The sequence below is a fragment of the Elephas maximus genome, chromosome 21, assembly GCF_024166365.1.
Source record: "Elephas maximus indicus isolate mEleMax1 chromosome 21, mEleMax1 primary haplotype, whole genome shotgun sequence".
NCBI lineage: Eukaryota > Metazoa > Chordata > Mammalia > Proboscidea > Elephantidae > Elephas > Elephas maximus.
The window spans coordinates 47873905-47899147 of NC_064839.1; the positions used below are offsets into that span (position 1 = coordinate 47873905).

The window sequence follows — 25243 nt, forward strand, 5'->3', positions numbered from 1 at the left end:
ATTTGGGAAGTAAAATTCTGCCAACTACTTCTTCCCTGTCTTTAGGGCTGGATGAAGTGTTGGGAATTTACAAGGGAATATGAGCTAGAAGATACCCCAAAGATTGCTAATAAACCAATTAAATCTATGACAAAGCAGTAATGGCCTAGTTATAATCACAATGTTGGGAGTTTTAGGAAACTAAACCCTCTTTTTGACCAACAGAATCCCCAGGTCTACTCTATAGGCTTGGGAAATCCTGTAGCTTCAGGCGACTTGCTTCCAGAATCAGTCATTTGGCCCTCAGTCACTGTTACAGTTCATAACATTGCACCCTTTGCTGCCCGTGATCAAGGGAAGCAATATGGACCTCCAACAAGTATGGCAATACACTGGCCAGGTCCCCCTTTCTTTTCATGACATCGACAGTTTTGGCATTACCTTTGGGTTCCACTACAGCTAACACATCTTCCTTCACTGTGGTCTTCCATCAGGCTCACGGATAAACTCCAGTGTACTCCTTGGAAGCAATGGTTGAGGTAGCAGTGCTGAGTGCTTTATGCCAGGCTTTTGGCTTCTTTTATTCAGGCTTCTATATGCACAAGTTTGGGCATCATTTAATTGCTTTATATATGCTTGGGTGATTCAATCCTAGGCTGAGGGAAGGTGAGGGAGACTGAAAGTCCTAGAACTGATGGAGCTCTTAGCTCCATTATCTTCTGACATTAGAGGGAAGGGAAGTTCCATTTTGGATAATAGCCTATGTCCTTTAAAGTGGTCAGTTTTCAGCTGAGACTCGTGGATGCAGCACAAATTGCATCCCTCTCCCTTCCCTGAAATTCTTATAGCATTTAATACCTCCACCATATATAATATGCAGAATAACCTCACTTTTTCACTAGAACTCATATAGTCTTCACTTAGTTAACACACAATTCGGGTAGGCTTTGCTGTTTTTTCCAGCCTTCAATAGATTAGAAACAGTAAACTGTCTATGTTCCAGAAAGTGGTATTCACCCTTAGAAGAAGAAAAAATCATAGCATTGATTCAACAAATATTTACTGAGCTCTTGCTCTGTGCTAGGCATGAGGGATATAGTAATAAACAAGACACAGTTCCTGCCATCATGAAACTTGCAGAAATTAAAAAATAATTGCACAAAGCATTGCAATTGTGATCCATACTATAAAAGAAAATCAGGGTGCTACGAGAGCTTGTAACAGAACCAAACATAAATCAGAGGGATCAAGAAAGGCTTCTGGAAGACACTTAAGTTGAGGCATGAAACAGACATATGGGCAAAAAATAAATTAAAAAAAAGGAATAGGGGTTACAGGCAAAAAAGTTGGAGGGGATTAGGGGGTGTGAGAAGCTTGGAACCCAGGAACCAGCCAGAAACCAGTGTAATTTGAGAAAAGAAGGTAGTGTCTTGTGAGATGAGGCTGGGGTAGTAGGCAGGGGTTAGATCAGGCAAGACCTCTTGGCTAACATTAAGGATTCTCAACCAAACCAAAGTATTGGGCCGAAAGTGACACACCAGATTTACATTCTTAAAGACCCATTCTGCTTGGCATGCAGACAATGTATTGAAAGGAGGCAGAAGTGGATGTAGGTGGAAGAGCAAATAGGCTATTACTGGAGTCTAGGGGAGGGAGAATGGTGGCTATGACAGAGGTAACATCTGGTCACTGGGCATATTTGAGGCATGTCCAGAAGATAAAATCAATGGGCTTAATGGTGGGTTAAAAGGTGGGTTAGGTGAGTGAAATTACAAGGAGGCAGGAGCCAAAGATGACTCTCAGCTCTGACATGAGCAACTCAGTGGATAGTGGTGACATCTACTCAGGAAAGAAGCCCTGTAAGTTTGGAGGGGATTGTGATTGTTTTGGCTACATTGACTGAGAGGTACCTGTGGAACCTCTGGCTAGAGATGCAGTTGTTGTTGTTGTTAGATGCTGTCCAGTCATTTCTGACTCGTAGCCACCCTATGTACCACAGAATGAAACACTGCCTGATCTTGTACCATGCTTATAATCATTGTTATGCTTGAGCCCATTGTTGCAGCCACTGTGTCAGTCCATCTCATTGAGGGTCTCCCTCTTTTCCGCTGACCTTGTACTTTACCAGGCATGATGTCCTTCTCCAGGGCCTGATCCCTCCTGACAACATGTCCAAAGTATGTAAGATGCAGTCTTGCCGTCTTTGCTTCTAAGGAGCATTCTGGTTGTACTTCCTCCAAGACAGATTTGTTCGTTCTTTTGGACGTCCATGATATATTCAACATTCTTTGCCAATACCACAATTCAAAGGCATCAGTTCTTCTTCAGTCTTCCTACCCATTGTCCAGCTTTCACATGTATATGATGCGATTGAAAATACCATAGCTTGGGTCAGGCGCACCTTAGTCTTCAAGGAGGCATCTTTGCTTTTCAACACTTTAAAGAGGTCCTTTGTAGCAGATTTGCCCATACAATGCATCTTCTGACTTCTTGACTGCTGCTTCCATGGGTGTTGATTGTGGATCCAAGCAAAATGAAATCCTTGACAATTTCAATCTTTTCTCTGTTTATCATGATGTTGCTTATTGGTCTAGTTGTGAGGATTTTTGTTTTCTTTATGTTGAGGTGTAATCCATACCAAAGGCTATGGTCTTTAATCAGTAAGCGCTTCAAGTCCTCTTAGCTTTCAGCAAGCAAGGTTGTGTCATCTGTATATCACAGGTTTTGATACGCAGAGATGCAGAGGTAGCTGGATATGTGGGTCTGGAGCCCAGAATAGTCTGGACTGGAACTGTAAATTTAGCAGTATGTATTTGGAATATAGATGGAAACTGAAGCCATGGGAATGGATGAGATCATTTAGTGGAAAAGTTTGGTATTAGAAGAGCGGCTTGTACTGAGCACTGAGGAAATCTACCACTTAGAACTGGAGAGGAGGAAATGGGAAGAAAAGTGACTTGGAAATAGGAGTGTAGAAGCCAGCCCCTAGCATGGCCTCTAATGACCACCTCCCAGTATTCATGTCCTTGTGCAGTCTCCTCCCACATGGAATAAGTAATTGTGAAACCATTATAATTATGTGGAAATGATGGTGTATCACTGGGCTTGGGGCTGTAAAATCTTCTAAAAAACTGAAAAAGATTTAATGTGGCACCTCAGAGAACTGTTCAAATAAGGCTCTAAGAAGCATAAGGGCATTGTCTCTCAGCAGCCTCAGCAGAAGTTCAAGGTAGAGAAAGTCTTATCTCAAAGATTTGTGGGTACGGCTTTAGTCTAATGGAATAAATCACAATAATATTCACAAAAAACACATAAAGTTTTAAAACTAATTATACTGGCAGTAACACTGCCAGCTTTGGACAGAAAGGGATACAGTGTATGGTGAAAAGAGGCCTTCGCATTCCCAAAATTCTACTGGCAACTATGTAGTTACAAACATGGGCTACCTTTCATGGAAAAGGAAGGATGACTCAGAGGGTGGAACCAAGAGCCCAGAGGGCTGTCTATGGTGGCCACCCTCCAGGATGGCCCCGAGTGACCCCCCACCTTCTAGTAATCATGCTTTTGCATCATTTCCTCCCACACCAAATACGATTGATCTGTGCAACCACTGTGATACTGACGAATGGCAGTGTGTGACTTTTGAGGGTAAGCCATGAAAGACATTGCAGTTTTCACTTTGCTGTCCTGGATGACTTGCTCTGGGGGAACCAGTTGCCATGTCAAGAAGACATTCAAGAAGTCCTAGAGAGATGTTCACATGGTGGGAAAGTGAGGCCTGCTGTCAACAGTCACATGAATGAGTCATTCTGGAAGTGGGTCCTCCAGCTTCATCAAGCTCTCAGATGACTGTAGCATGGCCAACATCCTATGACCCTAATCAGACGCTGATCAAGAATGACCCAGCCCAACCACACCCACATTCCTGACCTACAGAAACCAGTTAATTTGTTGTTTTAAGCTAATTTTTTTAAAAATTGCGCTTTAAGTGAAAGTTTATAGCTCAAGTTGGTTTCTCATATAAAAATTCATACACACATTGTTACGTGACCCTAGTCGCTTTCCCTATAATGTGACAGTACATCCCTCCTTTCTACCCTGGATTTTCTGTGTCCTTTCAACCAGCTCCTATCCCTTTCTGCCTTCTCATCTTGCCTCAGGACAGGAGTTGCCTGTTTGGTCTTGTGTATCTGACTGAACCTTAGTTAGATACTCTTCACGAGTATCATTTTATGTCTTATAGTCAAGTCTGATCTTTGTCTGAAGAGTTGGCTTCAGGAATGGTTTTAGCTCTGGGTTACCAGAAAGTCCACCGGCCATGTCTTCTGGGGTTCCTCTGGTCTCAGTCAGACCATTAAGTCTGGTCTATTTTACTAGAATTTGAGTTCTCCACCCCACTTTTCTCCTGCTCTGTCAGGGACTCTCTGTTGTGTTCCCTGTCAAGGCGGTCATTGGTGGTAGCTGGGCACCGTCTAGCTCTTCTGGTCTCGGGCTGATGGAGTCTGTGGTCTATGTGACCTTTTATGTCTCTTGGGCTGATATTTTCCTTGTGTCTTTGGTGTTCTTCATTCTCCTTTGCTCCAGGTGGGTCGAGACCAAGTGATGCATCTTAGATGGCTGCTCACTAGCTTTTAAGATCCCAGATGCCACTCACCAAAGTGGGATGTGGAACAGCTCCTTAAAAAACTTTATTGTGCCGGTTGACCTAGATATTCCCCAAAACCATGGTCCCCAGACCCCCACCCCTGCTACTCTGTCCCTTGAAGTGTTTGGTTGTGTCCAGGTAACGTCTTAGCTTTTGGTTTAGTCTGGTTGTGCTGGCTTGCCCAGAACCGTGTGTTGTCTTTCCCTTCACCTAAAATAATTCTTGCCTACTATCTAGCTAGTGAATTCCCCTCTCCCCCCGCCCCGACCCTCATAACCATCAAAGAATGATTTCTTCTGTGTTTAAACCTTTTCTTTGGAAATCCTGGTGGCTTAGTGGTTAAGTGCTATGGCTGCTAACCAAAAGGTCAGCAGTTTGAATCCGCCAGGTGCTCCTTGAAAACTCTGTGGGGCAGTTCTACTCTGTCCTATAGGGTTGGTATGAGTCGGAATCGACTAGACAGCAATGGGTTTGGTTTGGTTTTTATACATTTGTCCTTTTGGAACTGACTAATTTCACTCAACATACCTTCCAGATTCATCCACGTTATGTTTTGCGGATTCATAGTTGTTCTTTACCATTTTGTAGTATTCCATTGTGTGAATATACCATAATTTGTTTATCCATTTGTCTGTTGATGGGCACCTAGGTTGTTTCCGTCTTTTTGCTACTGTGAACAGTGTGCGTATATCTACTTGTGTGATGGCTCTTATTTCTCTAGGGTATATTCCAAGGAGCGGGCTTGCTGTATTGTATGGTACTTCTATTTCTACCTTTTTAAGGAAGCGCCAAATCTATTTCCAAAGTGGTTGTACCATTTTACATTCCCACAAGCAGTGTATGTGTTCCAGTCTCTCCACAACCCCCCGTCCAACATTTATTATTTTGTGTTTTTTGGATTAATGGTAGCCTTGTTGGTGTGAGATGGTATCTCATTATAGTTTTGATTTGCATTCCTCTAATGGTGAATGATCGTAAACATTTCTTCATGTATCTGTTAGTTGCCTGAATGTCTTCTTTGGTGAAGTGCCTGTTCATATCCTTTAACCATTTTTTAATTGGGTTATTTATCTTTTCGTTGTTGAAGTTTTGCAGTATCTTGTAGAGATGAGACCCTGATTGTATATGTGGTAGCGAATTTTTTTTTCCCAGTCTCTATGTTGTCTTTCCACTATTTTGGTGAAGTCCTTTGATGAGTGTGTTTGATTTTTAGGAGCTGCAGTTATCTAGTTCCTAGCTTTGTATAAAACCCTTTGTTATGTTGAGGAATTTCCTTTCTATCCCTATTTTGCTGAGAGTTTTATCATGAATGGGTGTTAAACTTAGTCAAACGTCTTTTCTGCATCAATTTATAAGATCATGTGGATTTTGTCTTGTTTTATTTATGTGATGGATTACACTGATAGTTTTCTAATGTGGAGCCATCTCTGCATACCTGGTATGAGTCCCATTTGGTCATGGTGAATTATTTTTTTGATATTTTACTGAATTCTTTTGGCTAGAACTTTGCATCTATGTTCATGAGGGATATTCATCTGTAATTTTTTTTTTTTTTTTGTGGTATCTTTACCTGGTTTTGGTATCAGGGTTCTGCTGGCTCATAAAATGAGTTTGGGAATGTAAGGTTGGTTCAATATTAAAAAAAACAATTAATATAATCCACCATATAAATAAAACAAAAGACAAAAACCACATGATCTTATCAATTGATGCAGAAAAGGGATTTGACAAAGCCCAACACCCATTCGTGATAAAACCTCTCAGCAAAGTAGGAATAGAAGGAAAATTCCTCAACATAATAAAGGTTATTTACACAAAGCCAACAGCCAACATCATCCTAAATGGAGAGAGCCTGAAAGCATTTCCCTTGAGAACAGGAACCAGACAAGGATGCCCTTTATCACCTCTCTTATTCAACATTGTGCTGAAGGTCCTAGCCAGAGCAATTAGGCTAGACAAAGAAATAAAGGGCATCCAGATTGGTAAGGAAGAAGTAAAATTACTTCTATTTGCAGATGACATGATCTTATACACAGAAAACCCTAAGGAATCCTCCAGAAAACTACTGAAACTAATAGAAGAGTACAGCAGAGTATCAGGTTATAAGATAAACATATAAAAATCAGCTGGATTCCTCTACATCAACAAAAAGAACATCGAAGAGAAAATCACCAAATCAATACCATTCACAGTAGCCCCAAGAAGATAAAATACTCAGGAATAAATCTTACCAAAGATGTAAAAGACCTATACAAAGAAAACTACAAGGTACTACTGCAAGAAACCAAAAAGGACCTACATAAGTGGAAAAACATACCTTGCTCATGGATAGGAAGACTTAACATTGTAAAAATGTCTGTTCTACAAAAAGCCATCTATATATACAATGCATTTCCAGTTCAAATTCCAATGACATTTTTTAATGTGATGGAGAAACAAACCACTAACTTCATATGGAAGGGAAAGAAGCCCCGGATAAGTAAAGCATTACTGAAAAAGAAGAAGAAAGTGGGAGGCCTCACTCTACCTGATTTTAGAACCTATTATACAGCCACAGTAGTCAAAACAGCCTGGTACTGGTACAACAACAGACACATAGACCAATGGAACAGAATTGAGAATCCAGATATAAATCCATCCACGTGTGAGCAGCTGATATTTGACAAAGGCCCAGTGTCAGTTAATTGGGGAAAAGACAGTCTTTTTAACAAATGGTGCTGGCATAACTGAATATCCATCTGCAACAAAATGAAACAGGGTCCATACCCCACACCATGCACAAAAACTAACTCCAAATGGATCAAAGGCCTAAACATAAAGTCTAAAATGATAAAGATCATGGAACAAAAAATAGGGACGTTAGAAGCCCTAATACAAGGCATAAACAGAATAAAAAACATTACTAAAAATGCCAAAGAGAAACCAGATAACTGGGGCTCCTAAAAGTTAAACACCTATGCTCATATAAAGACTTCACCAAAAGAGTAAAAAGACCACCCACAGATTGGGAAAAAATTTTTAGCTACGACATCTCCAACCAGCGCCTGAGCTCTAAAATCTACATGATTCTGCTAAAACCCAACCACAAAAGAGAAACAACCCAATTAAAAATGGGCAAAGGATATGAACAGGCACTTCACCAAAGAAGACATTCAGGCGACTAACAGATACATGAGGAAGTGCTCTCGATCATTAGTCATTAAATAAATGGAAATTAAAACTACAATGAGATTCCATCTCACTCCAACAACAACAACAACAACAACAAAAAACACAAAATAATAAATGTTGGAGAGGTTGTGGAGAGATTGGAACACTTATACACTACTGTTGGGAATGTAAAATGGTACATCCACTTTGGAAATCAATTTGGCGCTTCCTTAAAAAGCTAGAAATAGAAGTACCATACGACCCAGCAATCCCACTCTTGGAATATATGCTAGAGAAATAAGAGCCTTTACACGAACAGATATATGCACACCCATGTTTATTGCAGCACTGTTTACAATAGCAAAAAGATGGAAGCAACCAAGGTGCCCATCAACAGATGAATGGATAAATTATGATATATTCACACACACAGTGATGAATCTGTGAAACATTTCATAACACGGAGGAACCTGGAAGGCATTATGCTGAGTGAAATTAATCAGTTGCAAAAGGACAAATATCGTCTAAGACCACTATTATAAGATCTTGAAAAATGGTTTAAACCGAGAAGAACACATTCTTTTGTGGTTACAAGAATGGAGGAGGGAGGGAGCATGGGAGAGGGGTATTTACTAACTAGATAGCAGATAAGAACTACTTTAGGTGAAGGGAAGGACAACACCCAATACAGGGGAGGTCAGCACAACTGGACCAAACCAAAAGCAAAGTTTCCTGAATAACTGAATGCTTCGAAGGTCAGCAAAGCAGGGGCAGGGATTTGGGGACCATGATTTCAGGGGACATCTAAGTCAACTGGCATAATAAAATCTATTAAAAAAACATTCTGCATCCCACTTTGAAGAGTGGCGCATGGGGTCTTAAACGCTAGCGAGCAGCCATCTAAGATGCATCAATGAGTCTCAACCCACCAGGATCAAAGGAGAATGAAGAACACCAAGGATACAAGGTAATTACGAGCCCAAGAGACAGAAAGGGCTACATGAACCAGAGCCTACATCATCCTGAGACCAGAAGTAGGTGGTGCCCAGCCACAACTGATGACTGCCCTGACAGGGAACACAACAGAGAATCCCTGAGGAAGCAGAACAGTGGGAAGCAGACCCCAAATTCTCATAAAAAGACCAGACTTACTGGTCTGACTGAGACTAGAAGGACCCCAGCGGTCATGGTCCCCAAACTTTCTGTTGGCTCAGGAGAGGAACCATTCCTGAAGCCAACTCGTCAGACATGGATTGGACTGGTCAATGGGTTGGAGAGAGATGTTGGTGAGGAGTGAGCTTCTTGGATCAGGTAGACACTTGAGGCTATGTTGGCATCTCCTGTCTGGAGGGGAGATGAGAGGATAAGAGGGGGTTAGAAGCTGGCAAAATGGACAGGAAAAGAGACTGGAAGGAGGGAGCGGACTGTCTCATTGGGGGGAGAGTAATTGGGAGTATGTAGTAAGGTGTGTATAACTTTTTATGTGAGATACTGACTTGATTTGTAAACTTTCACTTAAAGCACAATAAAGATTATTTTAAAAAATGAGTTTGGGAGTATTCCATGCTTTTCTATGCTCTGAAATACCTTTAGTAGTAATTAACTCCTCTCTGAAAGTTTGGTAGAATTCTCCAGCAAAGCTGTCAAGGACCGGGCTTTTTTGTGTTGGGAGTTTTTAAATCACCTTTTCACGCTTTTCTTTTGTTATAGGTTTATTTAGTTGTTCTACCTCTGCGTTATTGTAGGTAGGGCTACTTTTGCTGCTCTCTATTTGTTCCAGTTGTAGGGTTAATGTTTCGATTTTGGCCCTTTCTTCTTTTTGGATGTGTGCATTTATTGCTCGATGTGTGCATTTATTGCTCTAAATTGACCTCTGAGCACTGCTTTTGCTGTGTCCCAACGGTTCTGGTAGGATGTGTTTTCATTCTTATTTGATTCTGTGAATGTCTTTATTCCATCCTTAATTTCTCCTATAATCCAGTAGTTTTTGAGATAGGTGCTGGTTAGTTTCCATGTTTTTTTTTCCCCTTGCTTTTTCTGTTATTGATTTCTACTTTTATGGCTTTATGGTCAGAAGAGATATTTTGTAATATTGTGATGTTTTGGATTCTGTTCAGGCTTGCTTTGTGGCCTAATCTGTGGTCTATTCAGAAGAACATTCCATGTGTACTGAAAAGAAAGTATACTTGGCTGCTCTTGGGTGGAGTGTCCTGTATATGTCTATGAGATCAAGTTGGTTGATTGTGGCACCTAGATTTTCCATGTCTTTATTGAGCTTCTTTGTGGATGTTCTGTTCTTCACTGAAAATGGTGTGTTGAAGTCTCCTACTATTATCGTGGAGCTATTTCTTTTCAATGCTGTTAAAGTTTATATATTTTGAAGCCCTGTTGTTGGGTGCATAAATATTATGGGTATGTCCTCCTGGTGCATTGACCCTTTAATCATTATAGTGTCCTTCCTTATCCTTTGTGGTGGATAAACTAATGTTCTGAGGTAATTTGGTACATACCAACAGATAACCAATACAAAGACCAGAAGAGTGTGAGTTCATGTAAAGGGAATGAACAACTCTGTCAGATATTGTGGAATGGTAAAATATGTCTGATGCCAAGGTGAAGAAAATGTGTACATGCTGATTCTGAGTCTCATTTTTACACCTTCACCTTGGGGAAAAAATTATGCTCAGTATACTTGGTTTTAAAGAAAACTAAGATGTATATATCATTCTTTTGCAGGGCTTTCGTTAAAAAATATTTTTTAAAAGTCTGTGATCTCTCTCAATGAGAACGGATACATGTTGTACTGCACTTATCTGGTTTATCAGCGACACACTACGGATATGCTGTGTCATTATTAGCCCGGAAGTCTGCAGTCACCTGCCCTATAGCCAGCCCCCTGAGTGCTGGAGATCCTGTAAGTGCTCACACAAATTAAGCCCAGTACAAAGTTTATTTATGACACAAAAGACTCCAAAAATATTTCACTAAAAACAATCATTGCCACCACCTCACATTTATATTGTAATTTATATATTAAAAGCACTTTCATCACATTATATTATATGCTCACAACAAACCCTGTGGGGTGAATAGGTTGATAAAAGGGCAAATATGGTCATTCCCATTTCCCAAATGAGGAAACTGAGGTCTAGAGAGGCTTCCATTATTTGTTAAGGCCACAAAAAGTATTTGTGATTAAGGCAGGTCTTCTAACATCGTGTTCAGTGCTCTTTCCAAAACATCCAGGCAGTATTCAACTACTCACGGAATAATTCTAATGTGACTTTCTACAACAATCTATCCTCCTCATCATGTTCTAATGCTATCCTCTCCGTGGCTGGAATCATGCAATGCGTAGATTCGGTCTCCTCCCACCTTGGTTCCTATGCAATGGTGTGACTTGCACATCGTCCACAGCCATCTCCACGGGTGGGTAGACAATGCCACCATTGTTCACAACATTCCTCTTCGTAAGTTGCCTTCAGAGAGCCAAATTCTTCCCAGTGAGAACACCAGTCAATTAGAGTTATGCTTCACTTTTTTGATGAAAAATGGCATCATCCAGCCTGACCACATCCCTTAATCATCAAATTTTTCCTCAACTTCAATCTATCCTTAGAGGCCAAAACTTTGCTGCCACAGAGTATGTTCAAGCACATTTATTGCAGGCTCTGATGAGAATACTTTGGATGTGTAATAACAGTATTAATAAAAACGATTTATTTGAGTGGCACTTTGCATGCTTTATCTAATTTAATCCTCACAAGAATCCAGTGAGGTAGGGTCCAGATCTAATTTGTTTAAACATCAAACAGCACCATTTGGTCACAGACATGATGGTCCTTAAATCACAAAGTGCAAAAGTGATACCTAAAACTTAGGCTTTGAGCAACTAATGCTTCTGTAAAAACCACCACCTCCTCAGAGGGTGGGTCAGTTAGGCTTCTAGTCCAATCTGGTGTATTCCACACATTTCCAAGCCTATTACTGTTAAGCCATACAATCCTATATCAATCAGATTTTAGTGCATTTTAAGTATGTGCGTAGTGTCTGGAACGGAAATAAGAGCATTTTTGGCCTCTGAGAAATTCAAGTAAGACATTTCCACCCGAAGCCTAGCTCTATGACTTCTACTGTACTCTTTAAAGTAGAAGGACATAAGAAACTACATTCTAACGTGCCTTTGCTTTGTTTTTCTCCCATCAGAGATTAGTGTAAGGAGGTTAGAAGTGGAGATCTAATCCAAGAATCCATTCTTAAGCAGTAATTTGAAGAGTCAAAATGTGGCACCAGATGTCACTATATATACTTAAAACCCTGTGTTTCTTGAAAACCATCTCTGCAAGTGTGATCAGCTCCTTGTTTCAAGCTCCTCCTTCACACTGACAGAATCAGAGATGAAGGCAGCCACATGAGAGCTGCTATGACCAGGAGGAAGACCACCAGCCAGTTCCAAACAAGACACCCTGAGTCATGACTCTCATGATTTTGGCCATGACCCTGGGCTTTAAACCATTCTACTACTTCCTGGAGGCCAAATGGCTGAGCCTCATAACCCAGCTCTCTCTTGGCCTTCTCTAGGCTAAAGTAATGTGTGACACCAGTTTTATAAACTTCAGCGCGGGTGAGGAAAGGCTGGAAGTTGTACAGCCAACCCAAAATGAAGTGCACCATCTCTGTTAGGAAAGCCAGGCCATAGATGAGGGTCAACGGCAGTCGGATGGATGGCAACGTGTAGCCCAGGCCCTCAACCAAGGGCCGGAAGAACTCAAAGTTGTTCACGGGTCTACCATCTGAGATGAAGTAGGGCTGCCCTGAGGCGATGTGGCCCCTGTCAGCTTTCAGGGCCTCTGAGGCCAGAATGTGAGCCTGTACCAAGTTATCCACATGGACAAATTCAACCAGGCTCCCAGGATCCCCATACACAAACTTGAACAGCCCTCTCTCGATGTAGCTCACAATCCTGGGAAGATGCCTTTGTTCTCCAGGCCCATAGATGCCGGCTGATCTCAGGGCACAGGTTCTCAGGACGTCATCACTCCCTTCGAGGGCTGTGCCATTTGCCTCCAGCACCTTCTTCTCTGCGATTGACTTGGTCCGGGAGTAGTGATCAGGATGGAGGTGAAGAGGTAGGTAAGGCAGAGATTCGTCTCCATTTCTGATAGCTTGCCCTCCAAACACGACATTGAAAGTGCTAGTGTAAACTAACCTCGGTACCCCTCTCCTTCTGCAGGCCTGCAGCATGTTGTCTGTGCCCCTGACGTTGACTTCTTCTATCAGGTTTCGGTTCAACTGCTCCCGCCCCGACATGCCGTAAGAGGCAATGTGAAACACACAGGTGATATTCACATCCTGGAAGGCTTTCTCGATGTCAGAGAGGTGGCGAATGTCTCCACGTACAAATTTGATTCCTTTTGGAATGGCGTGAAGGGGGCTGTTGATGTCAAACAGAATCACATTGGCTCCCTTCTGGTTCAGAGCACAGCCTAGGCTGAAATGAGACAAAGTGAAAGCTAGATCAAGTCTATGCCTAGGAAAAGTGTGTAATTTACCAAGCGAGGGGCAGTGGGCACTGATCCAAGTCTTCTTGGCTTATCCTGAGTCCTTCCCTTTACATGCTCATTTTGTAAGTCTTATGTAATTTGTAATTCAAATATTTAATAATAAGACTGCTCACATCTACTTGAATTATAATTAGAGAGGCTTTATCTTCAAAGACAGTGGGGTCTATGTGTTACTTTTTTTTCTCTGTTCCAGGATCTACCACCCATTCTCTGAAATATTTAAGAATAATAACATAACTGTGAAAGAATGTCTATTATTTCAAATTGGTTTTGGTGATGTGACTAATCACTCCCCGCCCCAGCGTAATGGCTTTAGAAGGAATTGTTCTCAAAGTGGAATACAGCTGTAGTTCTCCATTTCAAGGCCCAAGTAAACATAGTTTGCTTCTGGTTTATCACTACATAGACAAATGAAAGTTTGGGTTGCATTAATCTCTGAGTTGAATGCTATACTTTTCCCAGCAACTATCAGTAAGAAAAACTCCATGGGCATATTTTTTAGACGTACTGACCGGAAACCAACATAGCCACCTCCTCCTGTAATGAGGACAGTTTCCTTTGCAGATTTCTGGGAAGCCATTTGTGAAAGTCAAAAGATATAACTGGACCTGTAAGAAGGAAATATGCAACACTATTACTGATGCAAATGCAAACATGACTCTCCCTAATTTAAAACAAGAAGGCAATGCATGCTAGTAAAAAGAAAAGCTAAGACCAACTTCTAGCTTCCGCTGTGTGACCTTAAGCGCCTGCCCCCTTACCTTTTTAGGTTTCATATTTCTTCTTATGCAGTATGGGGACAGTGATATCTGCCCTGCCTACCTCACAAGGTCACTGTGGAGGCTCAACAAGATAATATACCTGGGAGTGCTTTGAAATCCATGAAGCACTTTTCAAAGGTCAGGCATTATTGCTAATTTTTGAAAAAAACATCTTTTAGAAAATAATTCAAATTTGGTAGGGAGAGGCATTTCCTCCCATATACCAGAAAATCAATGACAGAACACCAAAGCAAATTCCCAACATTTTATGTTTAAAACAGGGCTTCGAACCGGTTCGTCTACCCCAGATACACTGAATCAGAACATACATTTTAACAAGATCCCCAGGGTGATTCTTACATATAATACACTTTGAGAACCACTGCTCTACTAGTGGTTGTCAGAAAAGGCCCCTACCCAGCAGCATTAGCACCGTCTGGCAACTTGTTAGAAAGGCAAATTCTCAGCAGGAGTTCAAACCAGAATGAACCAGTTTGAAGCCTTGGTTTAAAACCGCACACTGCAGCATGGCTTAATATTAGCCCTGTTGTTGTTGTTGTTAGGTGCCGCCTAGTCAGTTCCGACTCATAGCGGCCCTATGCACAACAGAATGAAACACTGCCCAGTCCTGAGCCATCCTTACAATGATTGTTTTGCTTGAGCTCATTGTTGTAGCAACTGTGTCAATCCACCTCATTGAGGGTCTTCCTTTTTTCTGCTGACCCTGCACTCTGCCAAGCATGATGTCCTTCTCCAGGGACAGAGCCCTCCTGACAACATGTCCAAAGTATGTAAGATGCAGTCTCACCAGCCTTGCTTCTAAGGAGCATATTAACGCTACACTTAAAAAAAATGTGGGATGGGGTGGAGACTCCTTTATATAGCAAATCACATTTCCCTCCTAGGAAATCTCGCAAGTACCTTCAAGTGCTCCGTGCCTAGGGGCCTGTTTCTTCTCCCTCTCTACGTGTATATGCCAAAAAAACAAAGAAAGAAAAAAAAACCCTCTCAAGGATCCAAGACCTCCTTCTTTCAAAAATAAAAAACAAAACAAAAAGTCGGTCACTCGTTCCTTCCAGTTAAGAAATGGGACAGAAGGCACACATGGGTCGCCAAATGCTTTGGGATTTATACACACACACACACACACACACACACACTCACTCGCAAGTCAACAGTGAAGCTCAGAAGTGTGATACCAGAGACAACCCAGACAACCCAGAGCCCTACCACTGGCTCCCACTTCCTAGACGCCAGCTCTGGCCCCAGTACAACCACCGTTCCCCCAGGTGGACGTGAACAAGGAAGAGGGTAGAGCCAGGTGGGGAATGGGAGCAGCACAGGCTGGGGCTCTGAGGATCATGCAGGATGAACAGCCCACGTGGGAGAGAGGCTGTAAGTATGAAGTTAGTGTATGTGCGCAAGGAAGAATAAAATACGTGCAACAGGAACACAAAGTTATTATCTTGCCTCTGCTCATGAATGACTATGATTTTGGTCATGACGCTTCACTTCTCTAGACTTCAGTTTTCTTTTCTGCAAGGTTGCAACAAACCTGTGCTGTGTTATATGAACTCTAAGGTTCCTAAAACAGCAGTGTGGTACAGTGAAAATAAAAGACACTTACTGTTTATTGCTAGGAACCACATAACAAGCTAAGCACTTTATGTATTCTTATTGTGTGCTATCAAGTTGATTCTGACTCATAGTGACCCCACATGACAGAGAAGAACTGCCCCATAGGGTTTCCGAGGCTATAATCTTTATGGGAGCAGATTGCCAGGTCTTTTCTTAAGAGTGGCTGGTAGGTTCAAGTTGCTGACCTTTTGGTTAGCAGCCGAGCGCTTAACCACGGAGCCACCAGGCTTCTACTTTACATATATTAACTACTTAATCCTCATAATAACTCTATCAGTAAAGTACTATTATTATCATTCTCGTTTTTTTACTTGAGGAAAATAAAACAGAGAGAGAGTAAATAACTTCCCCGCTTATCTGGATTCATATCCAATGGTGGCCTGGCCTAAGAAGTCCACACTTCTTGGGTAAACAGTCTGCCTCCACGCCTCCCACGCCTAGACCCTGGGCCCAGAACATCTCTGATAAGGAGGCTGGGAATTGGGTCACTCTGTCTCTTCCAGTTCCTTCTTGTCAGAGAAGCCTTCCCCCTGTTCTGGGCACACGGTAACTTTCACTGTCTCTTGCATGTGCATGGGCACCATATGGCATCTGGCCAACCCCACTTCTCTGTTCCTGGTAGGGAGGGAACAGGGTCTCTCTAGTCTATGGCACAAGAGGGGTGAGAGCAAAACATCTGTCCTGCACCGGCCATATGGGGGCATCCACTGGTCATGGGAGACCAGCGCCCACAGTGAAGTTGATCTTACTCTCTCTTATGTAATGTGTTAGTCCATGCACAAGTAGTGTGAGTGTGTCTTTTGTTGGCATCTTTGAAACCTGGTATGACAAGGCTCTTAACCACTAAGTGGTACAGTCTTCACTGGAAAGAGAGTGGGCTTTGGAACGTTGATCTTAAGGTAACCACCCCGAGCCTGTGACCTCATCTAAGTGGCTCTGATAAGCTCACAGGCTTATGAAGCCCAAATGGGATAATATATGGAAACATCCAGTAAAATGCCTGACATAGTGTAGGCCATCCACACATAATTTCCCTTTCAACTTTAAAGTTTGGGGATTTCATTATTCTATTACATTCCTGCATACCAGGATTAGATTTCTCAAATGACAGAGTTAAAAAAAGTTTGACAAGCTCTTTGGGTAATTGTACTCAGTGTATCAGATTGCCAGTAAAGCCATTCAAGTCATTCTGACAGCTGAAGACAAGATTCAACAAGCTCCTATCTCAGTGGCTTGAGTGGACATGCAAGAGAAGAGGGAGAAATATTAGGAAAACTGAGCAAGGTGCTGTGAAGGGTAGTAGACGGTTCCAAAGGTATGACTAAGCAATTGCCACACTATGGTTACAAGGAAGTTCATGAAGAATGAACACATCAATACGCCTAGAATATACCTAACCAGTGACATTTATGATTCTGCTGTTTTCTGAACACCCTCATTTGGAATATGGAGTAGCCATAAAACCAGCAGTTTTATTACTTCAGATAATCATATTTGGCTCTCTATGTCCAAACACGGAAGGACTCGTTACTGATTTTTCAACCCACGCTTCTTATCTTCACCTCCCTGGTCTGGTTGTAGTCTCCCTCTCTGGCTTCATCTCACACCCTTTGACCATTGCTACACTATGCTCCACCCACACTGACTTTGGTTTCCTTTTCTTAAAGATGCCAAGCTTATTCATGCCTTGTGGTCCATGTGTATCTGTTTCACTTCTGTGTGAAACACCATTTTACCAGATCTTTGTCTGGCTGCATCCTTCTCCATATTTACATCTCCTCCAGTGTTACTGTTATGGAATGAATTGTGTCCCCTCAAAATGTTATAAATCCTATCCTCTATACCTGTGGTTGTAATTCCATTTGGGAATGGCTTTTCTTTGTTATGTTAATTAGGCAGTATTAGTGCAAGGTGTTCTTAAGTCAATCTCTTTTGAGACATAAAAAAGCACAGATGTGAGAAGATAGCTGCCACATCACATGAGATCTCCAGGGAACCAAGAAACAGGCTCTGAAAAGAGACATGGACTGTCCCCAGAGCCAAGAGAAAAAGAAAGGCTCCTAAACTGTGGGAAAATAAATTTCTGTTTGTTAAAGCCACCCACTTGTGGTATTTCTGTTATAGCAGCACTAGATAACTAAGACACTTACCGAGAGAGGCTTCTGCAATCATTCCATCTAAAATAGCTCCCCCTTACCTTACTTTGCTTTGTTTTCTTCACAGCATATCTCACTGTAACTGTTTTTTACTTCTTTACTATTGATCCCCAAGAGAACTGCGACGTTCTGCTTTTTTCACTGGGGCATCCCTACCAGAACCTAGAACACAGCAGATGTTCAATAAGCATTTGTTGGATGTATGATGACTTTGAACACTGCACATTTACTTGTAGTAAAATGACGATGGGTACAAATTATGTGGAGGCCCTTTAGTGTTTAAGAGCCATCGCTAAGTATGTCAATTAACACTGCCATTTGAGTTCAACTTACCTCCTACGAAGTAGGGGCTAGGGAATGTAAAAGATATAAAGCAGAATGAGACAGAGTACCTGTACTCTGAAGCTTACTATGGAGGACAGAGGCTTTTACAAACATCTAAAGTGCAAGGTGAAAAGAGGATTATAGTTAAATGCTGGGATAAACAAAGTGGTATGGGAACACAGACGTGGAGGTGGGGAGAACATGATTCTGACAGGCAGATTAAGGAAGGCTTCATGGAAGAACGAGGGCTAGAGCTGAACTGGGACAATAAGCGGGATTTAGGCACTCTGAGACAGGCTGAGGGAGCACTGCAAACGAATGTGCGTAGTACATGGTAAGATGGGTTGTACAACCAGTATGTTGAGTCTGCTGTGGTTGGTGTGCAAATTGAAGCCAAAGCATGCAGCAGGTGGCTTAGGGCAGAAAGGTAGCCTGGAGTCGGTTTATAGACAACCTTGAGTCCCCTGTTGGGGGGTTTCAACTCTATCCTGTAAATAATAGGAAGCCTTTGAGAGCTTACAATAGGGCAGCTACAAGATCACACCTTTGCCCTTTTGAAAGATCAAAGGTGGGAATGGGTTGGAGGAGGGAGAGCCATGAGTCTAGGTGAGGGGTGATGAGACTTTGGGTGAAAGGGTCATCAGTGGGGACTAAAATCCCAGCATGCTCAGCCAAAATCAGGACAGGAGTTGGCGGCAACAGGCGGCTTCAGGCTGAAGGTTTGAAGAAGGTAATGTCATTGACTGAAACGGCAAAAACAGAAGTGTTTTGATTGACAGAATGCCAGATAATACAGTTTAAGATACTTTTAATATTTCCACGAGAATTCCACTGTAATGGGTTCAGAAAATGCACATGGACTCAAAGAGTCTAAAGAATTCCAAGAGAAATACTTCCTAACTTCTAATTATTCTTTGTAATATTACACCTTCCAGCCCATTCACAAGACCACAGGTACACACTGTTGTGCCAGGAACATACAATTTCAAATTAGTAATGCTTCAGAGTACCTGATGGGCCTATTTATACTCCTCCTCATTACCTTCCAACTATTTCCAGAATGCTCTGAGGCAAGCAGGTCAGATGGGAAAAGTGGCAGTGAATAAGGGAAAACTAATAATTTAGCAAGGCAAACAGTAATGAAAAGAAACCTATCCAACAGGTTGGTACACCTTCACAGATTACTTGTCATTAGCAGCATCCCCTTCCCAGCCACTTCCTCCCTTCCCAGCTCCACGCAGCTCATATTCTCAACCACAGGCACAGGACCCGAAGCACTGGGTACTGAGTCCATGCGGACCTGAGTCCTGTGGGGGTTTCACAGCTAAACACAATCTGGAGTCTTAAGAGGTGCCCTCCAATTTCTGCAGCCACATCTCCCGAGGCATGGGGAGCAATGATACAGGTAAAGATCCCTAGGTTGGAAATCAGAAAATCTAGGTCCTAGACTTGGCCCTTCCACCAATTCCCAGTGTGACCCTGGGCAAGTCACTGAACCTCTCCGATACTGTTTCCTCCTCTCTAAAACAGAAATAATAACCACAGCTACATTTAGTATTTATTTTTTTTTTATGGGCTAGGTGCTTCAAAGCCCTGGCAGCACAGTAGTCAAGCACTTGTCTTAGGATGGGTTTTCTAGAGAAGCAAAACCAGTAAAGCGTATAAATATGTTTAGAGAGATTTACATCCAGGAAACAGCTCACGAGATTGTAGGGGTTGGAATATCCCAAGTCCTTGAATCAGGATAGAGGCCTTTCCCAATTTATGGAGCTGCAGAAGCCGGTGAACCCAAGATGAACAAGTCAATGAGCAGGGCTCCCACTCACAGGCTGTGATTGTTAAGGAATCCCCAAGGTCGGCAGGCAAGACCACAAGGTTTCTCATAAGTCACGTAGCTGCAGGGGCTGGCAAACCCAAGATAGGCAGGTTGGGGAGCAGGTCAGAGAGCACGTCAGGGAGCAGGCCGTGAAGATCGGTGAATCCCAAGATGGACAGGTAAGCTGCTACCTGAAGTCCCAAGAACCAGAGGTCAGATAAGAGACAGCTGCTGGATCCAGAATAAGCCAACAACCTTTGCAAAGGTGAGCAGAAAGGAAGTAGATGGTGGAAGATGAAGGCTGAGGGGGCAGTGAGCTGCCACAGGCCCCACCCCCACCAGTACCACTGAGCAGATTTCATCATTGGGGTGATCACAAATCAGATTTCGACAGGGAAGTGATCACAGCATTACACAACTGCCAAAACACTGAGAATCATGGCCCAGCCAAGTTGACACACAATCTCAATCATCACTGCACTCGACTGCTGAGAGGCTGGCAGTTTGAACCTGCCCAGCAGCTCTGCAGGAGAAAGACCTGGCCATCTGCTTCTGTAAAGATTATAGCCTAGGAAACCCTATAGGGCAGTTCTACTCTGTCATAGAGGGTCGTTATGAGTCAGAATCCACTCAACAGCATACAACAACACAGGTGCTTTAATGGCCTATCACTGAAGCCTCAGGACAATCTTCTGCGATAGTTAGTATTATTATTATCACTAACTCTTTAGAGGTGGGGAAAAAGGCTCAGAGGTTAAGAGACTTGCTGCCAAATGAGGCAGGCTGTAAGTGGCTGAGTTGGAGCCAGGGCTTGAACCCTATTCTTTATGACTGCCAGCCTGTGATCTTAAACACTATGTATGATGCCTCACACTATACTTGGGATAATGGAGTGTTTACTTCAGCCATTACCTTACCATTTTCATAATTTATGCCACACAGTACCTCCGGTACTATTATTTACCTATTATGTTTTATTTAATTCTACATACCTTTTTACAATACACACATTCCTTAAAATGGGGACCCTCCCTTTAAATAGAAAACTTTAACCCACAGCCACCAGAAGAAAAGAAATAATAAAGATCAGAGCAGAGATAAATGATATAGAAAATAGAAAAACAATAGAAAAAAATCAACAAAAACAGAAGCTGGTTCTCTGAAACAATCAACAAAATTGACAAATCATTGGCCAAACTGACAAAAGAAAAATGGGAGAGGAAGCAAATAACCCAAATAAGAAATGAAATGAGGCCATTACAACAGACCCAACTGAAATAAAAAGGATCATAACAAGAGTATTATGAAAAACTCTGCTCCAAAAATTTTGAAAAGCTAGAGGAAATGAGCAAATTTCTAGAAACATACTACCTACCTAAACTAACACAAACTGAGGCAGATAATCTGAACATACCCATAACAAGAGAAGAGACTGAAAAGGCAAAAAAAAAAAAAAAAACTCCCTACAAAAAAAAAGTCCTGGCCCAGATGGCTTCACTGGACAATTCTACCCAACATTCAGAGACGAGCTCAAAACAAACCAATACCTCTCAGGAATACAGATGAAAAAATTCTCAGTAAAATTCTAGCCAATAGAATTCAACATCATCTCAAAAAAATAATACATCACAACCAAGTGGGATTCATACCAGGTATACAAGGATGGTTCAACATTAGAAAATCAATCAAAGTAATCCACCACATAAATAAAACAAAAGAATTAATTGATGCAGAAAAGGTATTTGATAAAGTCCAATACCCACCCATTCCTGATAAAAACTCTCAATAAAATAGGAACAGAAGAGAAATTCCTCAACATAATAAAGGGAATCTATACAAAACCAGGAAACCCTGGTGGCGTAGTGGTTAAGTGCTACAGCTGCTAAGGGTCGGCAGTTCGAATCTGCCAGGCACTCCTCAGAAACCCTATGGGGCAGTTCTACTCTGTGTTATAGCGTTGCTATGAGTTGGAATTGACTCGATGGCACTGGGTTTGGTTTTTTGGTTTATACAAAACCAACAGCCAACATCATTCTCCACTGAGAGAGGCTGAAAACATTCCCCTGGAGAATGGGAACAAGACAAGGATGCCCTTTAACACTACTCCTATTTAACATAGCACTGGTAGTCCTAGCTAGAGCAATAAGGCAAGAAAAAGAAGTAAAGAGCATCCAAATTGGTAAAGAAGAAGTAAAACTATCCCTATTTGTGACACTATACATAGAAAACCTTAGAGACTCCACAAGAAAACTACTGGAACTACTAGAAAGATTCAGCAGAGAAGCAGGATATAAGATCAACAAACAAAAATCAGTTGGATTCCTGTACATCAAAAATGAGAACTTCAAAAAGGAAATCAGGAAAGCAATATCATTTGTAACAGCCCCTAAAAAAATAAAATACTTAGGAGTAAATCTAACCAGGGACATAAAAGACCTATACAAGGAAAACTACAAAACACTACTGCAAGTAACCAAAAGAGACCTACATAAATGGAAAAACATACCATGCCTATGGGACAGGTAGACCCAACATTGTGAAAACATCAATTCTACTCAAAGCAATCTACAAACACAACGCAATCCCAACCCAAACACCAAGAGCATTCTTTAAAGAGATGGAAAAACTAATCATTAACTTTGTATGGTAAGTAAAGCATTACTGAAGAAGAACAAAGTAGGAGGCCTCACACTACCTGATCTTAGAACCTACTACACAGCTATGGTAGTCAAAACAGCTTGGTACTGGTACAATGACAGACACATTGACCAGTGGAACAGAATTGAGAACCCAAATGTAAATCCATCCACCTACAGTCACCTGATCTTTGACAAAGGCCTGAAGTCCATTAAACGGGGAAAAGACAGTCTTTTTAACAAATAGTGCTTGAAAATCTGCATGTACCTCTGTAAAAAAATGAATCAAGACCCATACCTCACACCATATACAAAATCCAATTTAAAATGGATCAAAGACCTAAGTATAAAACCAAAAACTATAAAGATCATGGAAGAAAAAACAGGGTCAACGCTAGAGGCCCTAATACATGGCATAAATAGGATACAAACCATAACTAACAATACACAAACACCAGAAGATAAACTAGGTAACTGGGATCGTCTAACAATTAAACACTAATGCTCATCAAAATATTTCATCAAAAGAGTAAAAAAGAACCTACAGGATGGGAAAAAATTTTTGGCTATGACATATCCAACAAAGGTCTAATCTCTAAAATCTATAGGAAAATCCAACACCTCTACAACAAAAAGGCAAATAATCCAACTTAAAAATGGGCAAAGGGTATGAATAGATGCTTCACAAAAGACATTGAGGCAGCTAAAAGACATGTAAGAAAATGCTTGAGATCATTAGCCATTAGAGAAATGCAAATCAAAACTACAATGGGACATCATGTCACCCCAACATTACCGGCACGAATCAAAAAAAACAACATAAAATAACAAATTTTGGGGAGGCTGTGGAGAGACTGGAACTCTTGTACACTACTGGTGGGAATGCAAAATGGTACAACCATTTGAGAAAATGTTACAGTGCCTCCTTACAAAGCTAGAAATAGGAATATCATATGATCCAGCAATCCCACTCCTAGGAATATATCTTAGAGAAATAGGAGTCGGCACACAAATAGACACATGCACACCCATGTTCACTGCGGCATTATTCACAATAGCAAAAAGATGAAAACAACCTAAGTGCCCATCAACAGATGAACGGAGAAACAAACTATGATACATACATACAATGGAACACTATGCAAGGATAACGAGCAATGATGAATATGCAAAACGTTTCACCTGAGTGAATCTGGAGGGCATTATGCTGAGTGAAATAAGTCAATCACAAGAGGACAAATAATGCATGAGACCACTATTATAAATACTCATGAAAAGGTTTACATGAAGAAACAGTTTTTAATGGTTATGAGGGAGTGGAGGGGTGGGGAGAGAAAAAACTAAACAGACAATAGATAAGTGGCAACTTTGTTGGAGGGGAAGACAGTACACAATACTGGGGAAGCCACCACAAACTTGATCAAAGCAAAGTCACAGAAGCTTCATAGCCACATCCAAACTCTGTGTGGGATCACGTACTGGGCTGAGGGCTGGGAACTACGGTCTTGGGGAACATCTAGCTCAACTGGCATAACATAGTTAATAAAGAAAATGTTCTACATTCTACTTTGGTGAGTAGCGTCTGGGGTCTTAAATGCTTCCAGCCCAATCAGAAAGACAAGAAGGCGGGAGGGGACAGGAAAGGGGACGAATAGAAATGAGGAACCCAAGGTTGAGAAGCAGAGAGTGTAGACTCTATGAAAGATTGGCAACCAATGTCACAAAACAATACGTGTATTGTTCAATGAGAAACTAATTTGCTCTATATATCTTCACCTAAAGCACAATTTAAGAAAAAAAAAAAAAAAGGTAACCTTAAAAAAGAATCCCTGGGTGGCACAAAGGGTTAAGCCATGAAATACTACTAAAAAGGCTGGCAGTTTGAACCCACACAGAGGTGCCTCGGAAGAAAGGCCTGGGATCTGTTTCCCAAAGGTCACAGCCTTAAAACCCTATGGAGAAGTTCTACTCTGCACACATAGGTTTGCAATGAGTCGGAATCAACTCTACAGCAATTAACAACAAATCTTTTAAAAAACGATGAAAACAAAAAAATGTTTACACACACACACACACACACACACACACACACACACACACACACACACACACACACACACACACACACACACACACACACACACACACACACACACACACACACACACACACACACACACACACACACACACACACACACACACACACACACACACACACACACACACACACACACACACACACACACACACACACGGAGAGAAAAAGTTTGAGGTCTCAGAGACTTTCCAGAAAGCCAAACTGCCACCTGCGTTAATGTTACTCATTACCGCGCCCTGTACCACCTGCTACTAAGCCTCGTTACGGGGCGGTCGTCCACCGCAGCCGGCGACGAAACCCAGATCCCCTCAGTGACCGGCCAGGATTCCCCCACGTCGGGCCCAGACGCAAAGGCCCTTAGAGCAGACCCGCCCAATCCCCACGCCTCCACCGCCCCTGCTCAGGCCGTCCGAGCGGTCGGACCGGCCTCCGGGAGCTACTTCCGTGTCCCTCTAGGAAGCGCGGAGGTCTCTG

At 41.9% G+C, this 25243-nt stretch overlaps 1 protein-coding gene across 3 annotated transcripts; it reads right to left on the bottom strand.

Moving 5' to 3' along the window:
- Positions 1–10551: 10551 nt before the first annotated feature.
- On the bottom strand, positions 10552–25121 carry SDR42E1 (short chain dehydrogenase/reductase family 42E, member 1). Of its 3 annotated transcripts, none has more exons than XM_049864259.1 (3): positions 25015–25121; positions 13851–13946; positions 10552–13265 (listed from the first exon to the last, which is right to left on the bottom strand). In XM_049864259.1, the coding sequence occupies exons 2-3, from the start codon at positions 13916–13918 to the stop codon at positions 12152–12154; spliced, it is 1182 nt and encodes a 393-aa protein (XP_049720216.1). In that variant the 5' UTR covers positions 13919–13946; positions 25015–25121; the 3' UTR covers positions 10552–12151. The 3 variants fall into 3 exon arrangements, with proteins under 3 accessions (XP_049720216.1, XP_049720217.1, XP_049720218.1); XM_049864260.1 differs by lacking the exon at positions 25015–25121 and adding an exon at positions 15021–15072; XM_049864261.1 differs by lacking the exon at positions 25015–25121 and adding an exon at positions 14100–14144.
- Positions 25122–25243: the final 122 nt, after the last annotated feature.

What these genes read in the sequence shown, in the direction of transcription:
- SDR42E1 (XM_049864259.1), bottom strand. Translation starts at nt 13,918, where the DNA reads ATGGCTTCCCAGAAATCTGCAAAGGAAACTGTCCTCATTACAGGAGGA. An exon ending in GGTGGCTATGTTGGTTTCCG is followed by an intron (nt 13,266 to 13,850) that starts GTCAGTACGTCT and finishes GTCTCATTTCAG; the next exon opens with CCTAGGCTGTGCTCTGAACC.